Source organism: Nannobrachium achirus (genome assembly GCF_963921795.1).
Source record: "Nannobrachium achirus genome assembly, chromosome: 9".
NCBI lineage: Eukaryota > Metazoa > Chordata > Actinopteri > Myctophiformes > Myctophidae > Nannobrachium > Nannobrachium achirus.
Window position 1 is genome coordinate 2936899 of NC_137818.1, and position 21835 is coordinate 2958733.

Consider the following 21835-nt stretch of genomic DNA (forward strand, 5'->3'; position numbering starts at 1 on the left):
AGGCATTTAGCAGACGCCTTTAATCCAAAGCGACTTACAATAAGCAGATAATACATCACTATAATGATCAAGATAACATGTCAGTACATCAACAACAATATAACAAATGCATATGAATATCTATCTAAAAAACAATAAATCAGTAAAAAGAAGAAGAAAAAAAAGGATTCTAAAAACCTAAAAAAAGAAAGCAAAATGCTAACTAGCTTCATGTATGGTCATTGAGTGTTTCAGTAGTGCTATGGGTTTAGGTGGAGTCTTCAGTCCACGGCGAAAGCTAGCGAGTGAGTTCGTTGTTCAAAGTGCGACAGGGGAGTTTATTCCACAACTTGGGGGCCAGGAGGGCAAACTGTCTCGGACGAGTGGATTTTTGTCCTGGGGCTTTTTAGCGAGGGTTCTGTCAGCATTCCTGTGTTGCCTGATCTAAGTGCACGGGTGGGGGTGTAGGGGTTGATCAGGTTTTGGAGGTATGGAGGAGCCATACCTTTGGCTGCTTTGAAGGTCAGCATCAGTGTTTTGTATTCAGTTCTTCATTCTTTATGTAAATGAATGTCCTGCTGGTCTACTTGATCACAGTTTCACACAAAGTGATTAAAAGTAGCAGATCCAGAAGCCTGAGCTTGTAGATCTGCTACTTTTAATACAGGGACATGCTGGCCCCCTCTCTCTCTCTATAGCACTGCTGCCACTCAAAGATTTGCCATTTCAGATCATGACAAGTGACAAGCCAGTGGGCCAATTACATTGAGTTATATTTCGTCATTGTCGGGTGGATGTCCAAAACCATTTTAAAAATGATTTAAAGTAGTGTAAACAGCCGATCTACAAGCACACAACGCCTTGCACCGCGAGGCATTGTGTGCTTGTAGATCTGCTGTTTTCACTACTGGGACAGCCTTGTATGATGAAGCAGGGCTTTGCTTTGCGAAAGAATGTACAAATTTGAAACTTGGAGATACAAGGTTTCTGCCCGACAGTGACGATTTACTTTGTTGGCCGCCCAGCCCCCAAAATGGAGTTGTCCCGCTTTTCCCAATGGCCAGCACGTCCCTGTTTTAATGTTTTATTTATTTATCTTCATGAGGTCGAGGTTTGGAGTGTGAATGGATGTCTCAGGCGGTTACGTATCTTCCACATGTCCTGTGGAAGATACGTAACCGCCTGAGAGGACAAAAGTCTTCAGAAGGGGGGATTCCCAGGTCAGTAGGAAGAGGAGGGTCTCGTTCATAGTTGGAGTCTGGTTTCTTTCTGAGGCGTTTTGTACTTAGATATGAATAAAGTACAACCATGCATTGTAGTTCTGTCAGGGGCTACAATACTTAGATATGAATACAGTACAACCATTGTAGACAGTGTTCTGTTAGAGGCTACAATACTTAGATATGAATACAGTACAACCATGCATTGTAGACAGCGTTCCCCCTTCATAAAAGGCAGTTAGTTCATACTAAAAAACATCTACAAGCAACACAGAAAACGCTATTCCATTAGCTTGATGTCATTGGTGGGCAGGTTTCTGAACTGTCCACAGCCCCACCAATGAGACACAGAGTGAGCAGACACAGCATTGGTGAGGACCAATTACACAAAGATATTGTTTCTGTAGCACGAGGCGACTGGATGTACACATAGATGCTAGTACTGTAGTGTATGCCGCAGGGACGCATCTCTACTCTGACCCTTGATGCTGAGTGCCAAGCAGGGAGGCACTGAGTCCCATTTTTATAGTGTCGACTGGATTGAACCCCAGACCTTCTAATCTCAGGGAGGACACTACACTCTAACCACATGGCCTTGCGGAGCCAGGCTTACTCATCTGCGAAGAGAAAAGCCTGGTGACAATATGAGGCAGAGACCGTTCTAGAAGGTGGGGCTGAATTTGTGAGGTGTGAGCTGTTCCTGCAAACGTATTCACCGCTGTAAACCATCTGGTCTACGTCTTCTGCTCCGTCGATTGCGCCCGCAATAAACCATATACAAACAAAAACATTGATTCAGGCGATGTTACACCTATTAAGAGCAAGTTAAGAGCTACATAAAAAAAAATCGCTGGGGAATGTAAACAAACCCGCACCGCATGACGTAACTTCCGTTAAACGCAGCTCTTCCGCTAGAAATCTTGGAACCAACCGGAAGACATATTGTGTACAGGGTGCTAACCACAAAGCTGCTGAAAAAGGGTAACGTTTTCCTGAATAGCAGAACAAGCGGATCACATTGCATCGCCTTCCGCTTGAAGATCTGCTATGTTCCCCTGCTATTTTTGAAGATTCACGTTTGAATATTTTTCGCCCATACCAAAACATTGTGCCCAAAACATTGATGCCAGGGTGGAACGTGCCCAGCGGGCGGCACGTGTCTGTCACCCAGCAGCAGCAACACGTTCAGCCAAGGCCAACAGAACCCGGTCTAAAGGTTTAATCAGCTACTGTACCAACAGAACCCGGTCTAAAGGTTCAATCAGCTACTGTACCAACAGAACCCGGTCTAAAGGTTCAATCAGCTACTGTACCAACAGAACCCGGTCTAAAGGTTCAATCAGCTACTGTACCAACAGAACCCGGTCTAAAGGTTTAATCAGCTACTGTACCAACAGAACCCGGTCTAAAGGTTTAATCAGCTACTGTACCAACAGAACCCGGTCTAAAGGTTCAATCAGCTACTGTACCAACAGAACCCGGTCTAAAGGTTCAATCAGCTACTGTACCAACAGAACCCGGTCTAAAGGTTCAATCAGCTACTGTACCAACAGAACCCTGTCTAAAGGTTCAATCAGCTACTGTACCAACAGAACCCGGTCTAAAGGTTCAATCAGCTACTGTACCAACAGAACCCGGTCTAAAGGTTCAATCAGCTACTGTACCAACAGAACCCGGTCTAAAGGTTCAATCAGCTACTGTACCAACAGAACCCGGTCTAAAGGTTCAATCAGCTACTGTACCAACAGAACCCGGTCTAAAGGTTCAATCAGCTACTGTACCAACAGAACCCAGTCTAAAGGTTCAATCAGCTACTGTACCAACAGAACCCAGTCTAAAGGTTCAATCAGCTACTGTACCAACAGAACCCGGTCTAAAGGTTCAATCAGCTACTGTACCAACAGAACCCGGTCTAAAGGTTCAATCAGCTACTGTACCAACAGAACCCAGTCTAAAGGTTCAATCAGCTACTGTACCAACAGAACCCAGTCTAAAGGTTCAATCAGCTACTGTACCAACAGAACCCGGTCTAAAGGTTCAATCAGCTACTGTACCAACAGAACCCGGTCTAAAGGTTCAATCAGCTACTGTACCAACAGAACCCGGTCTAAAGGTTCAATCAGCTACTGTACCACGGCTGCCAGGCCAGCTTAGATACCTTTATTGATCCTGCGGGGGTAAATTCAGGCACCAGAAACGGCAGCACAGCAGTACAGTTACAGATACACAGGGCATATAAGGTACATTCTAAAACAGCTAGTTCCATTTCTTGATTCTTATTGGCTGGTTTTCCTTAATTGCTGTGGTATACGAGACTATAACCCACACCTTGAATCAGTTTATATCAAACCCAGGTGTGTTATTTCTTTCCACAGTGTTCCACAGCTAGTGCACCAATTATCTGCACCTGTGTTGTTGGCAAAGAAGCTGAGAACGACTTTCTTGTAGCTGGGGACTTTCTTGCAGACCTTGTAGTGATTTATTAGTGAAATATAACAGTTTTGATTGGTAAATTTTCATGTTGCCATATTGTAACTGTTTTAGAAAAGCAATAAGCCACGCAAGGCCTGTGGTTACCTGTATTTTACACCGGCTGAGAGGCGTAGGCCTACGCCTCTCAGCCGGTGTGGTTCTCAACCTTTTCAGGCCGTGACCCCCAAAAGAATCATATTTTAACCTAACCCTAGCGTAATATGATGTAAGATAATAACAATGGACAGTGTGATTCAGGGATGCTGTGGATGAAAAAGTAATTTACAGGGGTGTCAAAAAGATTTAAACACCACTGCAGTAGTTACAGAAGAGTAGCGTCACAATAAAGACACCCTCAGACTAATCTCTGAAGACAGATCCATAGTGCTGGGCGTTAAGGGGAGCAAATGCTAATTTTGTGTAAATTTGTCTTGAAGCGCCAAATTTTGCACAGATGTAGCCCAGGGCATGCCCGAGTCGGTGACCTTCGGGGTCGCCACAGCGCCCAAGAAAAACATTTTTTTCTGGGTATTTAAGTGGGATGTGAGGGGTCTAACTAGGGGTTTGTCATGATGCTGAATCCAATGCAAGCATTTGTTTTGCACAACTTGACTTGGCCGCTGTGGCGACCCCGAAGGTCGCAAATTCGGGCGCCCTAGCTAAATCATTAGAGCAAGCCCTGGGCTACATCTGTGCAAAATGTGGCGCTTTAAGACAAATTTGCACAAAATTGGCATTTACTCCCCTTAACGCCCCGCACTATCAGAGCTCTGCAGCTGAATCTGTCCGTGGGCTGACTCTCCTGTTACAGCGCGTGGAGTTTGTTGTCGGTAGGAATGAAAACAAAGACAAAGACACCAGATCTGAGCCTGAGGGTTGGATGGTTGGTTGGTGGCTCACAGGGGTCAAGGAAACCTGATATGTAGGAGGAAGAGAGACCAGAACTAGGCTTGTAGACACCATCAATAATGAATAAAACACACATACAGACACACCTGTACACCCTGTACAATCATAACATACCTGATGCATTCAGTGAAGGCAGTTCAGAATGTTGGTGTGTGCTGCAAAATCACATATTGGGAGAAAATGGTCAGAAATCTTGGGATCCTTTTTTTTTTTTTTTTGCTTTAACCCCCTGTGTAGTGAGTGTATTTTGTGATAATCGTCACATAATTGTTAACATGTTGAAAAATGTTTATATGTTCAAACATTTAAAAAATCACACCCGTGTGAAGTGGAGCTGTGTGTGTGTGTGTGTGTGTGTGTGTGTGTGTGTGTGTGTGTGTGGATCATGTGTACCGATTTTTGTGACATTTGAAGAAAATATGTAGGAAAAGGAGCAAAAAGTGTGTTTTGGAGAAAATTCAAGATGGCGGAAAATCTATCATGGCGCAAATGGGCGTGGCCTATATGGGGAGATGCGTCATGACCCAAGGAATCCAGGGAAAAAATATTTTTAATTTTCCGACCTACGGTTCAAGAGTTACAGGCCAAAACGTAAAGTGGGGTGTTATGGCGCCACCATGCGGCCAAATGACACAATTATTTTTTATTTAATCCTTGAAATCATTATGAACCTCCTCTCCAAGTCTTGAAACTCTAGCCCCTATGGTTTGCGAGAGACAAATAATTGAATGTGAGTTTTTGCAATTCCCATTATAAGTCAATGGGGAAAATTAATTCACTAATAAATTAATATCAATTAAACTATAGAACCTTTCTCTTAGAAAAGTAATAGCCCACGATTCCCGAGTAAGCCGGTCGATTTGACATATGGCGCGAGTGTGTGGTGGCAAAACTGTGGGACTAGTGGCGTGCCGAAGTTTAGGAAGTTCAGGCTACATACACACAGACACACACACAGACACACACACACACACAGACCCACACAGCCACGTATAGGGAGCCTGTGCTTCACACAGCTCCAAAAATTGTGGAAATAGCAGATCTACAAGCTCACAACGCGTCGCGGAGCCCCGCGACGCGTTGTGAGCTTGTAGATTGGCTATTTCCACTATAATCAGTGTTTTTTTTTTGTTAAATATGTCAGTAATTTCTTTGTATATTTAGGTTATGTGTCGTATCTGCCATGTGCAACTTCAAAGCCTAAAAGCCAAACAGAAAACACAATTTAATCAGAAGCTGCCCATACAAGACCCTTGAACACACCCTTGTAAAGTGGTAATGAGCAGCATGGGGGGCAGAGGGGGTGCCAGTCTACCCGCTGTGCCATAATTAACACCTTTTACATGTACTCTCAAATGAACACTGCACTGCAAGGTTATTAAAGGACCCACTGCTGTTTGTACATACTGGGATATTTAACACACATACAGAGCTGCTGGAGAGTTGACTGTGGCATGTTTCCCGACGTGTTGTAAATCGTCTTTGTTTTCACCAAATGTTCGCCACGGATTCACAGAATAGGGATAATGGCTAGGGATTATCAAGGCCATCTGTATTGGGTACTCAGAAAATATAAGGACTCAATATTGAGACAGAGACAAGTCAGATCTTAAAGTATGAGAGATTTAAAAGTATTCAAATACTGGAGCCAAATGATGGGACACTGACTTCCAGCCTAACATTCTACTCACAGCTTGTACTCAGTAGATACTGTACAGTAGCCCCCAAAACACTGTATATCCCACAAACAAGAACAGACAAGACATAACAATCTGTAATGCTAGTCCACCCCCTGACCCAAATGTCATTCATAACGAGGGGGTTTGAGAAAACTCACTTCTTCAGACGACAAGCTAGTCCAGACAAGCAGCAAATACCTTTAACATACTGTAAATACCTTGCTCTCAAGATGAGATGCATATCTCATGAACCTTTCCATAACTGCTTATTTTAGAAGAAGGCTGGTGTACACCTCAAAGGTTGGTGGTACAGTAGGTGTGGGACGACCAAAAAGGTGTAAATGTTCAGAAGGGGATCTGTGATATCAAATCAAAGGGGTGCATCTCTCCACTCCGACATCTCTCCTTTCCGACATGTCTCCATTCCGACACTAACCCTATCTCTAACCCTAACCCTAAACTTAACCCCTATGGGAGTGTCGCCACTCCGACAATAAGAAGTCAATTTCGGAGTGGCGACATGTCGGAATGGAGAGAGCCTCCCAAATCAAAGTTACAACACAACTCCATTTACAGCCTGTTCATGAAACAGAAAAAGTCCCTAGCATTAAACAATGATACATTCACCAATATAGCACCTGTAAGTAAAGCTTGGATTATCCTCTTTGTCTCTGTTAAGAACACACAGTTGTCATGTTATGAGCACTTTCTGTCAAGAAACCCCATTCTGCAGTGCTTTTGTTTGGAGGCATGCAGTGCACTCATTGTAAATCACTCCACATCCTACACATAGGCTACAGTAGCACCTGTTTCTAAACTGTACATACGGTATTCAGGAACACAACACAACCATCACAGCACAGAGTTTAACCACAGGAGGTTTGCTCATATTGATTGATTGATTGATTGATTGATTGATTGATTGAATACTTTAACAACAGAGGGACAGTTGTGCACAAATCCCTGAGGGTATGTTTCTATTGTGGTCGCCTGTGCATTCAATACATCAAGATGTATAAAGAGATACAATACTAAACAAGAAGTTATCAATACTAGGATGATAGTATCAATACTATTATCAATTATTATAGTCCAGGGGTATTTTCTAGAATACTTTCTAGAAGGTCCATTTGCAAGGTGCTCTTTTATGGCAGTTTGAAGGAGGGTAGAGTTTTTGATTGATTTGATTCATTGATTGATTGATTGATTCCATTGATTTTGGTGGCTGGTGGTATAGGAGGGTGGTATTAGGAGGGTATTCCACATGTTGGTGGCATTATAGGAGAATGAATTCATCCCCATGTTTTTGCAGCATCTGGGAGGAATGAGATCTCTATTTTTGTTCATGCTTTACAATTTTGAAAAACATTTTTGAAATGTTCAAATAGCTGATCTACAAGCTCACACTGTGTCAACGTATTTGTGGTATTTTAAAATGTTTTTGGAGCGGTGAAAGCGCTCCCAATAGACAGGTATGTCTGTGGGTGGGTGGGTGGCTATGTGGGTGGCTGGCTATGTCTGTAGCCTGGCAATACCTTGAGTGGCCACACACAACACACAAGTTAAAGGAGGGGCGCTGTTGTGCAGGCACACACACACACACAGCTTCTATGGCACTATTGTGCAGACTAGACACACACACACACACACACACACACACACACACACACACACACACACACACACACGGTATAGCTGCTCAGATTCACCGCTCCACTTCGAACCGAGGTTTGATTTTTTTTTTTTCAAAATAGTAAAAAAAAGACAAAGAGTTTAGGGATAAGGGGTAAGAAGGCATGGACAGAAATATAGGCCCTGGCGTTGTGCCAGTGGATGTTTCTCACTCTGTTGAAGTAGTCTTGACAGGTCCATGAGCAGTTGTCTGGCTAAGCAAGACTAGTGCCATCATGACATGATGCTTTTATCATCTGTTAAGAGAGACAACGTTTCAAGATGTATTAGAAAACAGCATTGCATAACAGTATGAATTATCAAGAGGACTGCTCTCTTAAAAAAACATAAAAAAAATTACAAAACATGAAAACACAACAATAACAAAGGTTTCTATTACTTCTGGTAAAGCAGGGAGGATATTCCAAGTTTCACGTAAAGTTTATTATATAATAGTGTTTAACCCATTAAGACCGGGAAACTTGTGTCATTTTAACATGTTAACATTTTAAGTATTATTTTTGGCTATTCAGAGATAGCACAACACATTTTGAGATGGGGAGTCGGTGGCCAAATACATACAGTATCATTTTGGGGATCCTTCACATGAAAACGTTTGAGCTCCACTGAGCCTATATAAACATACGTTTTTTTCCCCCCCAGAAAACCTTTCTGTGTCAAGAACGAGCTGTGCAGGGAGGCTGTTGCAACGTCTAAGACACAGATAGCATCTCAGTTGCTTCCGGCTACCGTACTGTGTACAGTAGTACTGTATCGTCGTTGTCGGGTGGAAACCTTGTATCTCCAAGTTTCAAATGTGTATGTTCTTTCACAAAGTAAAGCCCTGCTTCATCGTACAAGGCTGTCGCACAAAAGTAGTATAAACAGCTGTTTTCACTAGTTTAAATCATTTTTAAAATGAAAAATGCAAAACGAACGGTTTTGGACATGCAGGGTTTTCACCCGACAACGAGGATATAGTGGACTAAAGAGAGGGGAACTTCTTACAGTGAAACATCTCAGCGCTGCAGGGCCTTGTGTGGCACAGATGTCTCCGGAGATACTGGACTGCACCAGTCCTTCTCTGGATGAATAATGGTCATCTTGTGACTCTGGCAACTCAGCTATTTTCATATAGGGAGGATGTATATCTAGGCCAACAGGAGAATGTACGCACACGCACACACACACACACACACACGCACACACGCACACACACATACACACGCACGCACGCACACACACATACACACGCACGCACACACGCACACACACATACACACGCACGCACGCACACACACACGCTCAGAGAGAAAGAGAGAGAGAGAGAGGGAGAGTTGGTTTAACTCTGAGACTGTACAAACCACATGGACCCTGTAACTCTGAGGATGTATGAGAGGCTGAATATACAGCAGGGGTTCCCAAACTTTTTTGTCTCAGGGCACCCCATAAATATTTGTTTTAATCCGAGGCACCCCTAAATTATAATTTTCACTCCCAGCATCTTATATTTATAGCATATCGTCGTTGTCGGGTGGAAACCGTTCGTTTTGTATTTATCATCTAAAATACCAAACTAGTGAAAACAGCAGATCTACAAGCACACAACGCCTCGCATCGTGAGGCGTTGTGTGACAGTCTTGTAACTTGGAAATACAAGGTTTCTCCCCGACAGCAGGCCCGGATTTATAAGACATGAGGCCCCTGGGCAAGGGGAAATAAAGAGGCCCTTGTGCGCGCGCAAAAATTCTCTGACGAGCACTAAGAGTTGAGGGGTTAAATTTTGTATAACACGGTTCTATTGTGGAAATAGCAGATTTACATGCTCACAACACCTCAAGTTGCTATTTCCACAATTTCTGCCTCTAATATTTGACAATTTGGCCAATGTTTCATTTGCCATTTTAGAGGTATTAACCCATTTAGTGCTCCTGACATTAACGGGTTAAAATGTCCAGCACGCCTCCCCCCGGCCCCATTCACTACTGTTGTCTTATTTTGAAGGCCAGAAGTCCATAGCGTAAACACTTCCGGTCTGACGTCATCGCATCATTCACAGGAAGCGATCATGTTTACGTGGTGCCATGCTGGATCGCATCGGAGCTTTTCACCATGTGTTATATAAGCGAGCATCTGCCTCCATCTTCGCTTCTAAAGTGTAGTTTTGAGATAATGGACATTAAAGATGAGATCCCCAGTCCACCTCAATGTTATGGGATTACTATTTTGTGCCCGTGGAGCCGTGATGAGGATGAATCAGCGACGGAGATGGACTCCGCCATTGTACTCGGTAGGATACCCGCCGTTACAGTAATATATTACTTTTCACAAGTATACTCGGGATCGGCACCATGTTATTTTCGAGTATTTTTCACGAGTATTCTCGTGATCGGCGCAAAATGAGTTAAACAGTCCTTAAATGGTCACTTTAGAAACGTGTAGTTTCTTAAACTTTAACTTAAACGTTATGCTGGTTTGTTTACTGTTGAGTGAGAAAACAATGTTGGTTGCATTATTAGACAATTGACACTGGGTGAAAAAATTTGAGTGTGTATGCTGGTAATGATGAGTGGAAAGAAGGCCTATACCAGGGTTCCCCAATTAGTTTTCCCCAAGGGCCAAATTATGTCTAGGGTACCAAGCTGAGGGCCACAACATTGCAGGGGGCAACGGTGGCGTTCCTGCTACTCCAGCGACAGTTCGCCTATCGTCGCTGTCGAGAGTATGTCCAAAACCTTTCGTTTTGCATTTATCATTTAAAAAATGATTTAAACTAGTGAAAACAGCCGATCTACAAGCACACAACGCCTCGCACCGCGAGGCGTTGTGTGCTTGTAGATTGGCTACTTTTGTGCGACAGGCTTGTTTGATGAAGCAGAGCTTTACTTTGCGAAAGAACGTACACATTTTGAGATTTTGAGTTTTGAGTTTTCCACCCGACAACGACGATATACTAGCTCTTATACCACCATTATTACTGGGGTTGGTGGGGGCCAGACAGTAGCCGAGGCCCGCGGGCCGCCTATTGGGGAACCCTGGCCTATACTGTAGTGTTGACATAATGAAGGGTATTATTATACTTCTCATGGTAATGATGTGTGGAAGGAAGCTGGCCTATACTGTAGTGTTGACATAATGAAGGGTATTTTTATACTTCTCATGGTAATGATGTGTGGAAGGAAGCTGGCCTATACTGTAGTGTTGACATAATGAAGGGTATTATTATACTTCTCATGGTAATGATGTGTGGAAGGAAGCTGGCCTATACTGTAGTGTTGACATAATGAAGGGTATTTTTATACTTCTCATGGTAATGATGTGTGGAAGGAAGCTGGCCTATACTGTAGTGTTGACATAATGAAGGGTATTATTATACTTCTCATGGTAATGATGTGTGGAAGGAAGCTGGCCTATACTGTAGTGTTGACATAATGAAGGGTATTATTATACTTCTCATGGTAATGATGTGTGGAAGGAAGCTGGCCTATACTGTAGTGTTGACATAATGAAGGGTATTATTATACTTCTCATGGTAATGATGTGTGGAAGGAAGCTGGCCTATACTGTAGTGTTGACATAATGAAGGGTATTTTTATACTTCTCATGGTAATGATGTGTGGAAGGAAGCTGGCCTATACTGTAGTGTTGACATAATGAAGGGTATTATTATACTTATCATGGTAATGATGTGTGGAAGGAAGCTGGCCTGCTGTTGGCATCAGGAGGATATCATTATTATTCTTATCATGGTGAACAAAGCCTGGCTGTTTGGAAGGCTGAGGAGATTATAGGCTTTTCAACGGCATTCACCCTCCTTGTCAACGCTGTCATGGCACGATGGCACGATAACTGTTAACTGTTACAGAGGGAAGCCAATGGAGCTGCTCTCACAACAATGGTACTGACCAATAACTACTCACATTCATATGTATGTACTTTGCATCGAACCATAAAAACCAGTAAGGCTCCCTATCATAGTAGGCACCGCGGTGATAAGCTAGGCACCGCGGTGTAGTCTTTTTAAGTCATAAAACTACAACATTACGTCATTACTCACGGTGAAGAGCTTTCCACCGCGAACCCCGACACATCTCTCTGTTTTTACTATCAGACAGATCGGCCCACCCCCCCGTTCACTGATTGGTCGATCTAGATCAGTCAGTCACAGTGATAGGACTTCACCGTGACTGACTATGATGGCCTCCACTTGTTTTCTCACTTTAGGTGGATAGCTTATCACCTAACATTTGCGGTGAATAGCTCTTCACCCTGGACTCTGATAGAGGCTTAAGACTCCCTAAATCGGGAAGATAAGCGACCGACAGGTCGCATAGACAAACTTTAGAAGGCAATGGTAGCCAATCAGGAGGGAATAATGGGAAGATGCATTTTGATGACATGACTGTAGAGATACTGGGTACCGCTTTGTGTGATTTTAGGGCAAAACGTGTAGGAGCAGTGTCCAAAAATGTGTCTTGCAAGAATCGGCCCGATGGTGGCGCTAAAAGAGGGCCATGTGAGAAATGAGGGGTGGAGGTTGTGGTTTGGCAGCCAAGGAGTGTGTGTGTGCAAAGTTTGGCATGGATCGGGGCAACGGTGGCGGATATGAGTTGGGGAAAAGTGTGACGTGACGGACAGACTGACAGAGAGACTGACTGACAGACAGCTGGTGGAGGTTTTGATAGTAACTGCAACCTGACGGTCGCAATAAATCATGCTTCTGTTGAGCTTTATAAACAAACGTTTCACACGGCAGATACAACTTAAATATACAAAGATAAACAGGGACACCAGGTTAAAAGTGGTCAGAACATCTTGGCCTGCTCTGAACATGAATAGGGAGTGTGGATTAAAAAAAACAAAAAACAGATGACAGTGAAGTGACAATTTAAGGACCTTTAAGACCTTTTCTACCACATATTGCGGTCACGTGTTCAAATACTGGATTCTGATTGGCTAAATTCCGGAGGTTATGGCAGAACAACCGCCGCAGTTGTGTGAGGACTTGCTTCCAGGAAGAACTTTGCAAGTTACAACTGTGTTTTCTTTCGTGTATATGGTAGATGTGGTAGAAAAGCTATTTACCACTCGGGGTCGGACATTATGCTCTCATAATGTCCTGTGTGAGGTGTTATCGGACTCGGCTGCGCCTCGTCCGATAACACCCTCACACAGGACATTATGAGAGCATAATGTCCTCTCACTCGGGGTAAATTGCTTACTTTAACACCTCAAAAGAAAGAAAGAAAGAAAAGAGGGGAAAAAAAGACAATTTCTGCATCAAAAGTAATCAACAAAAACTACAGTAGGATACTGTATAAACTGGCCAAACATTGGCCAAATTGTCAAACAATGGAAGAAAGAGGAAATATTTATCTGTGGAACCGAACAGAGTCAAACTAAATGTACAGTAATGCCCCAAGTAACTCCAACAGGTGCTTGCTTATCAAGTGTTTATCAGGGTGGGGGGGGGGCGTCCCCCAGTCCCCAATTCACTGATTCACTCGGGGGGTCACGGCCTGATAACTGAGCTTAACAACAATATCGTCGTTGTCGGGTGGAAACCTTGTATGTCCAAAACTGTTAGTTTTTATCATTTTAAAAAAATGATTTAAACTAGTGAAAACAGCCGATCTACAAGCACACAACGCCTCGCACCTGTGTGCTTGTAGATCGGCTGTTTTCACTACTTTTGTGCGACGACCTTGTCTGATGAAGCAGGGCTTTGCTTCACGAAAAAAAACGTACACATTTGAAACTTAGAGATACGAGGTTTCTGCCCGACAGTGACGATATATTTGTCTCTCCAATGACATTTATATACATAATAAACAACTTCTGGGTCCAAAGTTGTTTATTATGTATATAAATGATATAGGTAATATACTGACTCAACTGAAATATGTATTATTTGCAGACGATACTAGCTTGTATAGATCGGGAGGAGATCTTGAGCAGCTTCTGTATGAGGTGGAAAATGAACTTCAATTACTTAAAAAGTGGTTTGATGTCAATAAATTATCATTAAATCTCAGTAAAACAAAATACATGCTCTTTTGTAATAGAAAAATAGATATACCTGTGAAACTAACAATACAAAATGTGGAAATAGAACAAGTAAGTGAACATAAATTTTTAGGTATCACCATAGACAATAAACTCTGTTGGAAACCGCATATAGCTAATATAAAGTCAAAATTATCTAAAACAATAGCGATATTATATAAATTAAAACCCATTGTAAATAATATCTCACTATACTTACTTTACTGTTCCCTCATGCTTCCATACTTAACTTACTGTGTGGAAGTATGGGGGAACACTTATAAAACCATCACCAATCCTATCATCATGTTGCAAAAAAAAGCCATAAGAATTGTAAACAAATCTGACTACTTGGCGCCAACCAATCCACTATTTATAAATAAACAAATTTTAAAATTTGAAGACTTAGTTGATCTAAACATTGCCATAATGATGTACAAAGCCCACCACAAGAAACTTCCACCCAGCATGCAGAGGCTGTTCAAGGCTCGTGAGACCCAGTACCAACTCAGGGGGACACATGTATTTGAGGGATCAACCCCAAGAACCAACATAAAAGACAGGTGTCTATCTGTAAGAGGGGTAAGCATATGGAATAGCTTGGATAAAGAACTGAAAATGTGCACATCAATCACTAAATTCAAAAAAATGTTCAAAACAAAGATAATAAATAAATATAGAACATTATAATATATTAAAATTATATTAGCATTATAAATAAATATACACACATTTATAAATATATTAATGCATTTATTATAAATAAGTAATAAATGTATAAAATATAACATCGGTACTATAGTGGGTGTGAGTCTTACTGTTTATATTACATGTGTATGTATATGTGTTTATTATATACCATTAAGATCCTTATCTAGAAATATCTACCAAGTGGTTTGGTTTGGTGTAGCCTTGTGGCAATACTTCCATATTGTCACTTGACAAAGCCCTAAACCAGACCGACACTCAATTGTATTCTGTTTTTGTTTTTTTTTCTCTTATTTTTGGATTAGCAAGTCTATTGACTGTTTTGTTTTTCAGTCTTGTCAAATCAAATGTATATTTGATTGTATTTTATTTATATGGGGTAGGCATTATAAGCGTAAGCTTCTGCCTATACCTTTTCGGACCATACAGTGTATACTGATATTGAATGTATTGTACTATACTGGCTGCCAAATGGGACCGAAATAAAACTTTCTAACTAACTAACTAACAACAACAGTATAAAGCCTCGCCTCCTCCTGACGGTGGCAGGGTGACAACAGCTCAACGCTGCTCAGAATATCTGTGACCACCAGGTCAGGATTCCATCCCTGGCCCGAGTCTCTGAGTCATAAAGATGACACCCAATGCCTCGCTGCTTGGCACCCAGTCGGCATCAGGGGTGGGGTGGACACCACGTCATGTCCAGGGGGTGTCAGGGCATCAGGGGTGGGAGGGACTGCGGGGGACACCACGTCATGTCCAGGGGGTGCGGGCCTACTGGGACATCACGTGTCATGGGAATGTTTAGTGTACTTTCAGAATGTGACTCAACGACTTTGTTTGGATATTCTACTGTTAAAGGGGAAGACCACCCAATTTCAATATTGAACGATGTCATTAATATACCTTAGAGGAGTTGTGTGGAAATACAAAACTGGAGGATTGATTTTGGGGGTTTGTATTGTAAATCACACCGGTGTGATGTCATCACGGTGACATAGTTCAATATTGAAAATGGGCGGTTCTCCCCTTTAAGGCCACTGGAACGCACCAATGCAACGAGTCGAACTAGAACTCCTTAAATGGGTGGTTCTCCCTTTAAGGCCACTGGAACGCACCAATGCAACGAGTCGAACTAGAACTCCTTGCAATAAAACAGTTTTTCCTTCTCTTCTATCAAGACGATTATTCACCCCACGGAAACTTTCATTTCATGGATATTTAAAAAATATATATATATATATGAAAACCGTTAAACAAAGCCTATATATGTAGTATATAATCTCTTTTTTCACAGAATCAAATGTTTTATGGCCATGATTCACCAGGATCCTGGGTGGCTTTGATTCTAGGCTTAAATGAATTGATAGGCTATAAATATCTTTTGTAAATCTCTATTGGAAAAATGAATGAACGATTTCTTATGTGGCACAATAGTAAACCATGCCCTCTGCCGTGCCATGCCCTATTAAGTACACAGATATGGTATGTGCAGCACATACCAGAGACATGTGACACGCTAGCGTCATGTCCAGGGTGTGTGCATGCCTCAGCATTGCCTCACGCCAGGGGCGTCACACCAAATTCTGGGCCCTGGGTACAAGGATTCACTGCGGGCCCCCCATGAATGTTAACTATTGAAAAATAGCAGATATACAAGCTCTCAGCGCGGCACCGAGTGCCGCGCTGCGAGCTTGTATATCTGCTATTTTTGAAAAAACGTGAAATTGTGTGCAAGAAACCCATGTCAAGGACCCCCAAGATGATATGTATTTGGCCACGGACCCCGATCTCAAAATATTTAGTTCCAGCCAGGGACCCCCAGAAGCAAAAATTGAGTTAGAAATGTTCGCTTAAAAAATACATATATTCAAAGATTTTCACACATTTTCACAACTTTTCAAAAATAGCAGATCTACAAGCTCGCAGCGCGGCACTCGGTGCCGCGCTGTGAGCTTGTATATCTGCTATTTTTCAATAGATAAAGTTGTTAGGGCCCCTCCACCTTGGGCCCCAGTAACTCAGTCCCACTTTCCTACCCCTTGTGACGCCCCTGCCTCACACTACAGAAACAGAGAGTCTCCTGTCCTGACCTGTGGTTCCACATATGGCTGTGTTACCCCGGGTTCCCACAACTTCCCAGGACTTCCTCCTTACATAATGGAGTGTTTAGTTAGTGTTCCCATGCTGAGTCCAGTGGCCCAGTGACATACATGAGTGCTTCTCAACCTTTTTCAGGCTGCGACCCCTAAAAATAATCATATTTTAACTGGGGACCCCCCCTCTGCCCCTCCCCACCCTGACGAGCACTACGAGTTGAAAGAGTTGAGGCATTACATTTTGTATAACACGGTTCTGTTGTGAAAATAGCAGATCTACATGCTCACAACGCCTCGCAACGCGAGGCGTTGTGAGCATGTAGATCTGCTATTTTCACAATTTCTGCCTCTAATATTTGACAATCTGGCCAATGTTTAATTTGTCATTTTAGAGGCATTAAAAAGTCCTTAAATTGACACTTTAGAAATGTGCATATACTCTCTATACACTTAAACTGTATGTTGGTTTGTTTACTGGTGAGAGAGAAAACAATGTTGCACATTAAGTTAATCATCTGGGGACCCCCCCTGGGGGACTGAAGAACCACTGACCAACATCACATCACATTACAGAAAGCAAACAGTGGCTCAGCACCGCTGTGTGATCTGAGCTCACTCACTTATCACTCATTAGAGCAAAGACTGTGAGAAGCAGCAACAGGCCAGTGTGTGCCGTGGAGGGAGGCTCTCCTGAAATAGAAACTGTCTGATAAGTTAAAACATGAGCGCATCAGGCTGGCTTACAGACACTCATAGGGTAACATGCAGGCTGGCTTACAGTCACTCATAGGGTAACATGCAGGCTGGCTTACAGCCACTCGTAGGGTAACATGTGGTGACTCTTACAGTCACTCATAGGGTAACATGTGGTGACTCTTACAGCCACTCATAGGGTAACATGTGGTGACTCTTACAGCCACTCATAGGGTAACATGTGGTGACTCTTACAGTCACTCGTAGGGTAACATGTGGTGACTCTTACAGCCACTCATAGGGTAACATGTGGTGACTCTTACAGTCACTCATAGGGTAACGTGTGGTGACTCTTGGGGTGGGAGTGGCTCAGGAGGTAGAGCGGCTCCTTGGCAACCAGAAGGTTCCCAGTTCGATCCCCGTTTGCTCCCCCAGAGTCAGTGTGGAAGAGTCCTTGAGCAAGACTCTGAACCCCTACCGTCGTGGCTAAAAGTATTGGCACCTTGCATTTGTTTAAAACACAACCATCTAGATGAGCACAGTGAAGGAACATCAAGGTCGCTGGAGATGGACTTGGAACCTTCAGATTGTCCATGTTTGGATACAATCTGACTTCCTGACAACTCTCTCCTTTTTGTTTGATCAACGGACTCACTCGCTAGCTTTCGCCGTGGACTGAAGACTCACCTAAACCCATAGCACTACTGAAACACTCAATGACCATACATGAAGCTATTTTTTTTAGAATCCTTTTTTCTTTACTGATTAGTTTTTTTTAGATTGATATTCATATGCATTTGTTATATTGTTGTTGATGTTCTGACATATTATCTTGTTTATTATAGTGATGTGTTATCTGCTTATTGTAAGTCGCTTTGGATTAAAAGCGTCTGCTAAATGCCTAAACTGTAAACTGTAAACTGTCCATGCTCAGTGTGTGACACAAAACAGCAGAACTATTCCATTTAAACTGGGTGGATTAGTGGTTACTAAAGATTAAAGTCAACTTGGACTCACCACAGGTGAGTTCCAGGTGAATAGCCTGCTTGAAATTCAACTACATGTATTGAAGTATTTTGCAAGTTTCTGTGTAGAATGAGCTAGGATTCTGTATTATAGCTTTATGTTGTGTTTCCTCTGCAAACCAAATACTGTATGTTGATGCAAAATATGATGTCATTTGCCAAGCTTCTGGAAGATTATTTTTTTCTGTTTTACAAATGCAAGGGTGCCAATACTTTTAGCCACAACTGTAGTTGCTCCCGGTGAGCAGGTTGGTGCCTTGCATGGTTTCCTCTGCCATCGGCGTGTGAATGAGTGGATTGTTGTGTTGCAGTTTGTGGCTCCAGCTCAGCCATGCTGCTCTGTTGTCTGCCTGATGTGTTCTCTGTGTGTTAGGAAGGCCTGGGTCCAGCACACTGCTATGGAGAGACAACTGATTTGAGTTACTACAGCGGAGCAACAATATCTTTGAGTGATAGGATATTTGTTTTGTTTTTTTACAGTACATGAACCACTCCAGCATCCCTATTCTGAGGAGAACTTGAGCGTTGTGAGCTTGTAGATCTGCTAGTTTTGGCAAAGAGGTTTTGGTGCAGAGGGGAAAAAGAGCAGAAAGAATTAAAGGTCAATTTCCTAAGTATTGAGGGTTTAAGTGGTTAAAGGAGTAGTTCACCCCCAAAATGACTTTTTTTTCCTATTGATTACTCATGCCATAGAGACTTGAGTTAAGTAATATTTTTTTTGTTTTTTCTCGCATTCCTAAGACAATAATTTGATTACAATAAATTTCCCCATCCTGAATCAATGGAGGTAAATGTACTCAAATATATATATATTTTTTGTCTTAGGAATGCGACAAATACGAACAATTATTATTGATCTCAAGTCTCAGAGTCTCATGAGTAATCAATAGAAAAAAAGTCATTTTGGAGGTGAACTACTCCTTTAAACTGTGCGTGCGTGTGCACTTACACGTTAACATGAATCCATCATTATCTGCGACACAATTTTATAGTGTCTCAATATGAAGTGGGGGTCCCTGCTTCATCTCTATCTCTCAGCTAAGGGGTCCTTAGCCTGAAGACCCCCGGAGTAAACAATAGACACAAATGGAAACACCTAACCCCCCCCCCCCCATCTCAGTAGGGGCCCCACAACCTCAAATATACTTGGCACCTTTTCGACCCAGCTAGCGTGGTACGATAACGCAGTCTCTGACCTTGTACGCGTGTGTGTGTGTGTGTGTGTGTGTGTGTGTGTGTGTGTGTGTGTGTGTGTGTGTGTGTGTGTGTGTGTGTGTGTGTGTATATTTGTGTGTGTATTTGTGTGTGTATTTGTGTGTGTAAACACGGCCTCTCTCTCTCTCTCGCCCCCCAGGCTCTGAAGAAGACGGGTCTTCTCCCCTCGGACCCCCGCCTGCGCAGCACCATCCAGGCCATGCGCGCAGCGTCACGTGACGGCTCTGGACCAGTCATCATCGACCACGAGCTCTTCAGGAAGTGAGAACACACCTTCTGTTTGTTTGTTTGTTTTTTCTTAAAGGGCCAGACCGCCTCGGCAGAGGTCTGGGTTGTGTAGTTACCTTGTGATGTCACAACAAAGGATGGCAAGAAATCTAAAATAATTTCTCCATTGACTAGAAATGGAAAGAAGAACAGCGGCGTGTTGTGAGTTTGTAACAGTTTCAGACATGAGATAGACTGAATCCCAGTAGGGCATTCACCAAATATTCGACTATTCGAATATTGAAATCAAAGTCACTATTTGACTTTGTTCACCGAAGTCGAATATTCGCTTATTTTTTAGTTTTTTTATTGTTTTGTCTTTAAAACAAATATATATTTCTTCATGGTTTATAAAGCTTGGGATAGGAAGTCATAAGAACCCTGACAAGCACTTGGAATTCTAGGTATTACATTTAATGTGACTGCAGATAAATATTGTGAAAATATTTTCACAATGTTTGCCTCTTGCTTACTTAATATTTGACAGTTTGGTCAGTTTGGCCAGTCCTGTCGAATATTCAACTATTTGAATACTTTGAGGTCGAATAATTCGAACACTAAAAATCACTATTCGTGAATGCCCTAAATCCCAGCAAGCATGGTCAGGACCTGGACCAATCAGTGACGTCTCCATTGGGTCCAGATCAAGTCAAACCATGACTAGTCGGATCTGGCCTAGAATATCACCTGATTTCAACCAACATAAATCCTGCCCACCAAAACGGACGTCCTGGATTAATCAGAGAGGGTCCGATCGAGGCCAGATAATAAATATCAGAACTAGTCAGATATGTCCCAGAATATAACCTTACATGCTCATATTTTAACTAACATTACAAACAATAACAATAATCCTATAGTCCATATGACGTCCTGGTGATGACGTCCAGATCATCCCCATATGAGCTGTGATCTGGCCTGGTTCTGAACGTCACCGGAGGACGTCATCATGACGTCATCATGACGTTATCATGACGTCATCATGACGTTATCATGACATCATTTGGCTTGCAGGGATGAGATAGAGAGGATTTACATTGTTCACAGAAAAATGCACAGGCTATGAAATGTAAACATTGGCTTTGCAGCTTTCATAAATCATTCAAAACATTTGCATAATGTACAACGTGTCCTAGGGCGTAGGACCTTCATTCATTTGAACACTTGCCATGGAATCTCATCATTCAATCCTTCAGGGGAATACAGTTTGTAAAATACTGTTGTATTGTATAAGATGATACATCTTTCTGTTACCACCTCTCACTGGCAGAGTCACTTTTTCAATACCCTGGAAAAGTAAAGAGGAGATGTCATGTTTCAGTCATTGGAAAGAAAGGCTCAACAAAAATCAACCTTAGATTTAGTTGACAAAAATCTCATCATATCATAGTTGACTAAAATATGACTAAAACTAAATGAAAATAAATGTATCCAAAAGACCATGACTAAATTCTACATCAAAATATGCAGTCAAAATCAACACCGACGCTCCACTCTTGTAAATCCAGTTGGTTCATAGCAGTGCATTGTGTCAGGTGCCCTGCATGTCTGCATGCCTGCCTGCCTGCCTGCCTGCCTAGTGCTAACTTGGCTTCGATCAGCATTGTGTGAGCGTCTGAGAGAGAGCTGGAGAGCTGCTTCAGAGGGTTTCTGAAGGTTTTGCGCTTGTGAGCGAGCGAGAGAGGAGCAGGAGGTTAGGCAAGGTTAAGGGGTGTTGTTGGTTCTGCGCGCTCAAGCCAGATAGGCCCTTGTGTGCGTGTACGTGCGTGTGCGTGCGTGTGTGTGCTGTGTGCGTGTGTGTGCTGTGTGTGTGTGTGTGTGCTGCGTGCGGGTGTGTGTGTGTGCTGGGTGGT

The 21835-nt window shown here is 42.6% G+C and overlaps 1 protein-coding gene across 3 annotated transcripts in view; it reads left to right on the forward strand.

The window, feature by feature from the left end:
- LOC308292084 (glutaminase kidney isoform, mitochondrial-like) overlaps positions 1–21835 on the forward strand; it is a 97208-nt gene that overhangs the window by 8000 nt on the left and 67373 nt on the right. For all 3 annotated transcript variants that reach the window (XM_080734312.1, XM_080734314.1, XM_080734313.1), the window contains exon 3: positions 19855–19976. In XM_080734312.1, coding sequence (XP_080590438.1) covers positions 19855–19976 — 122 coding nt within the window. The remainder of the gene's footprint in view (positions 1–19854; positions 19977–21835) is intronic.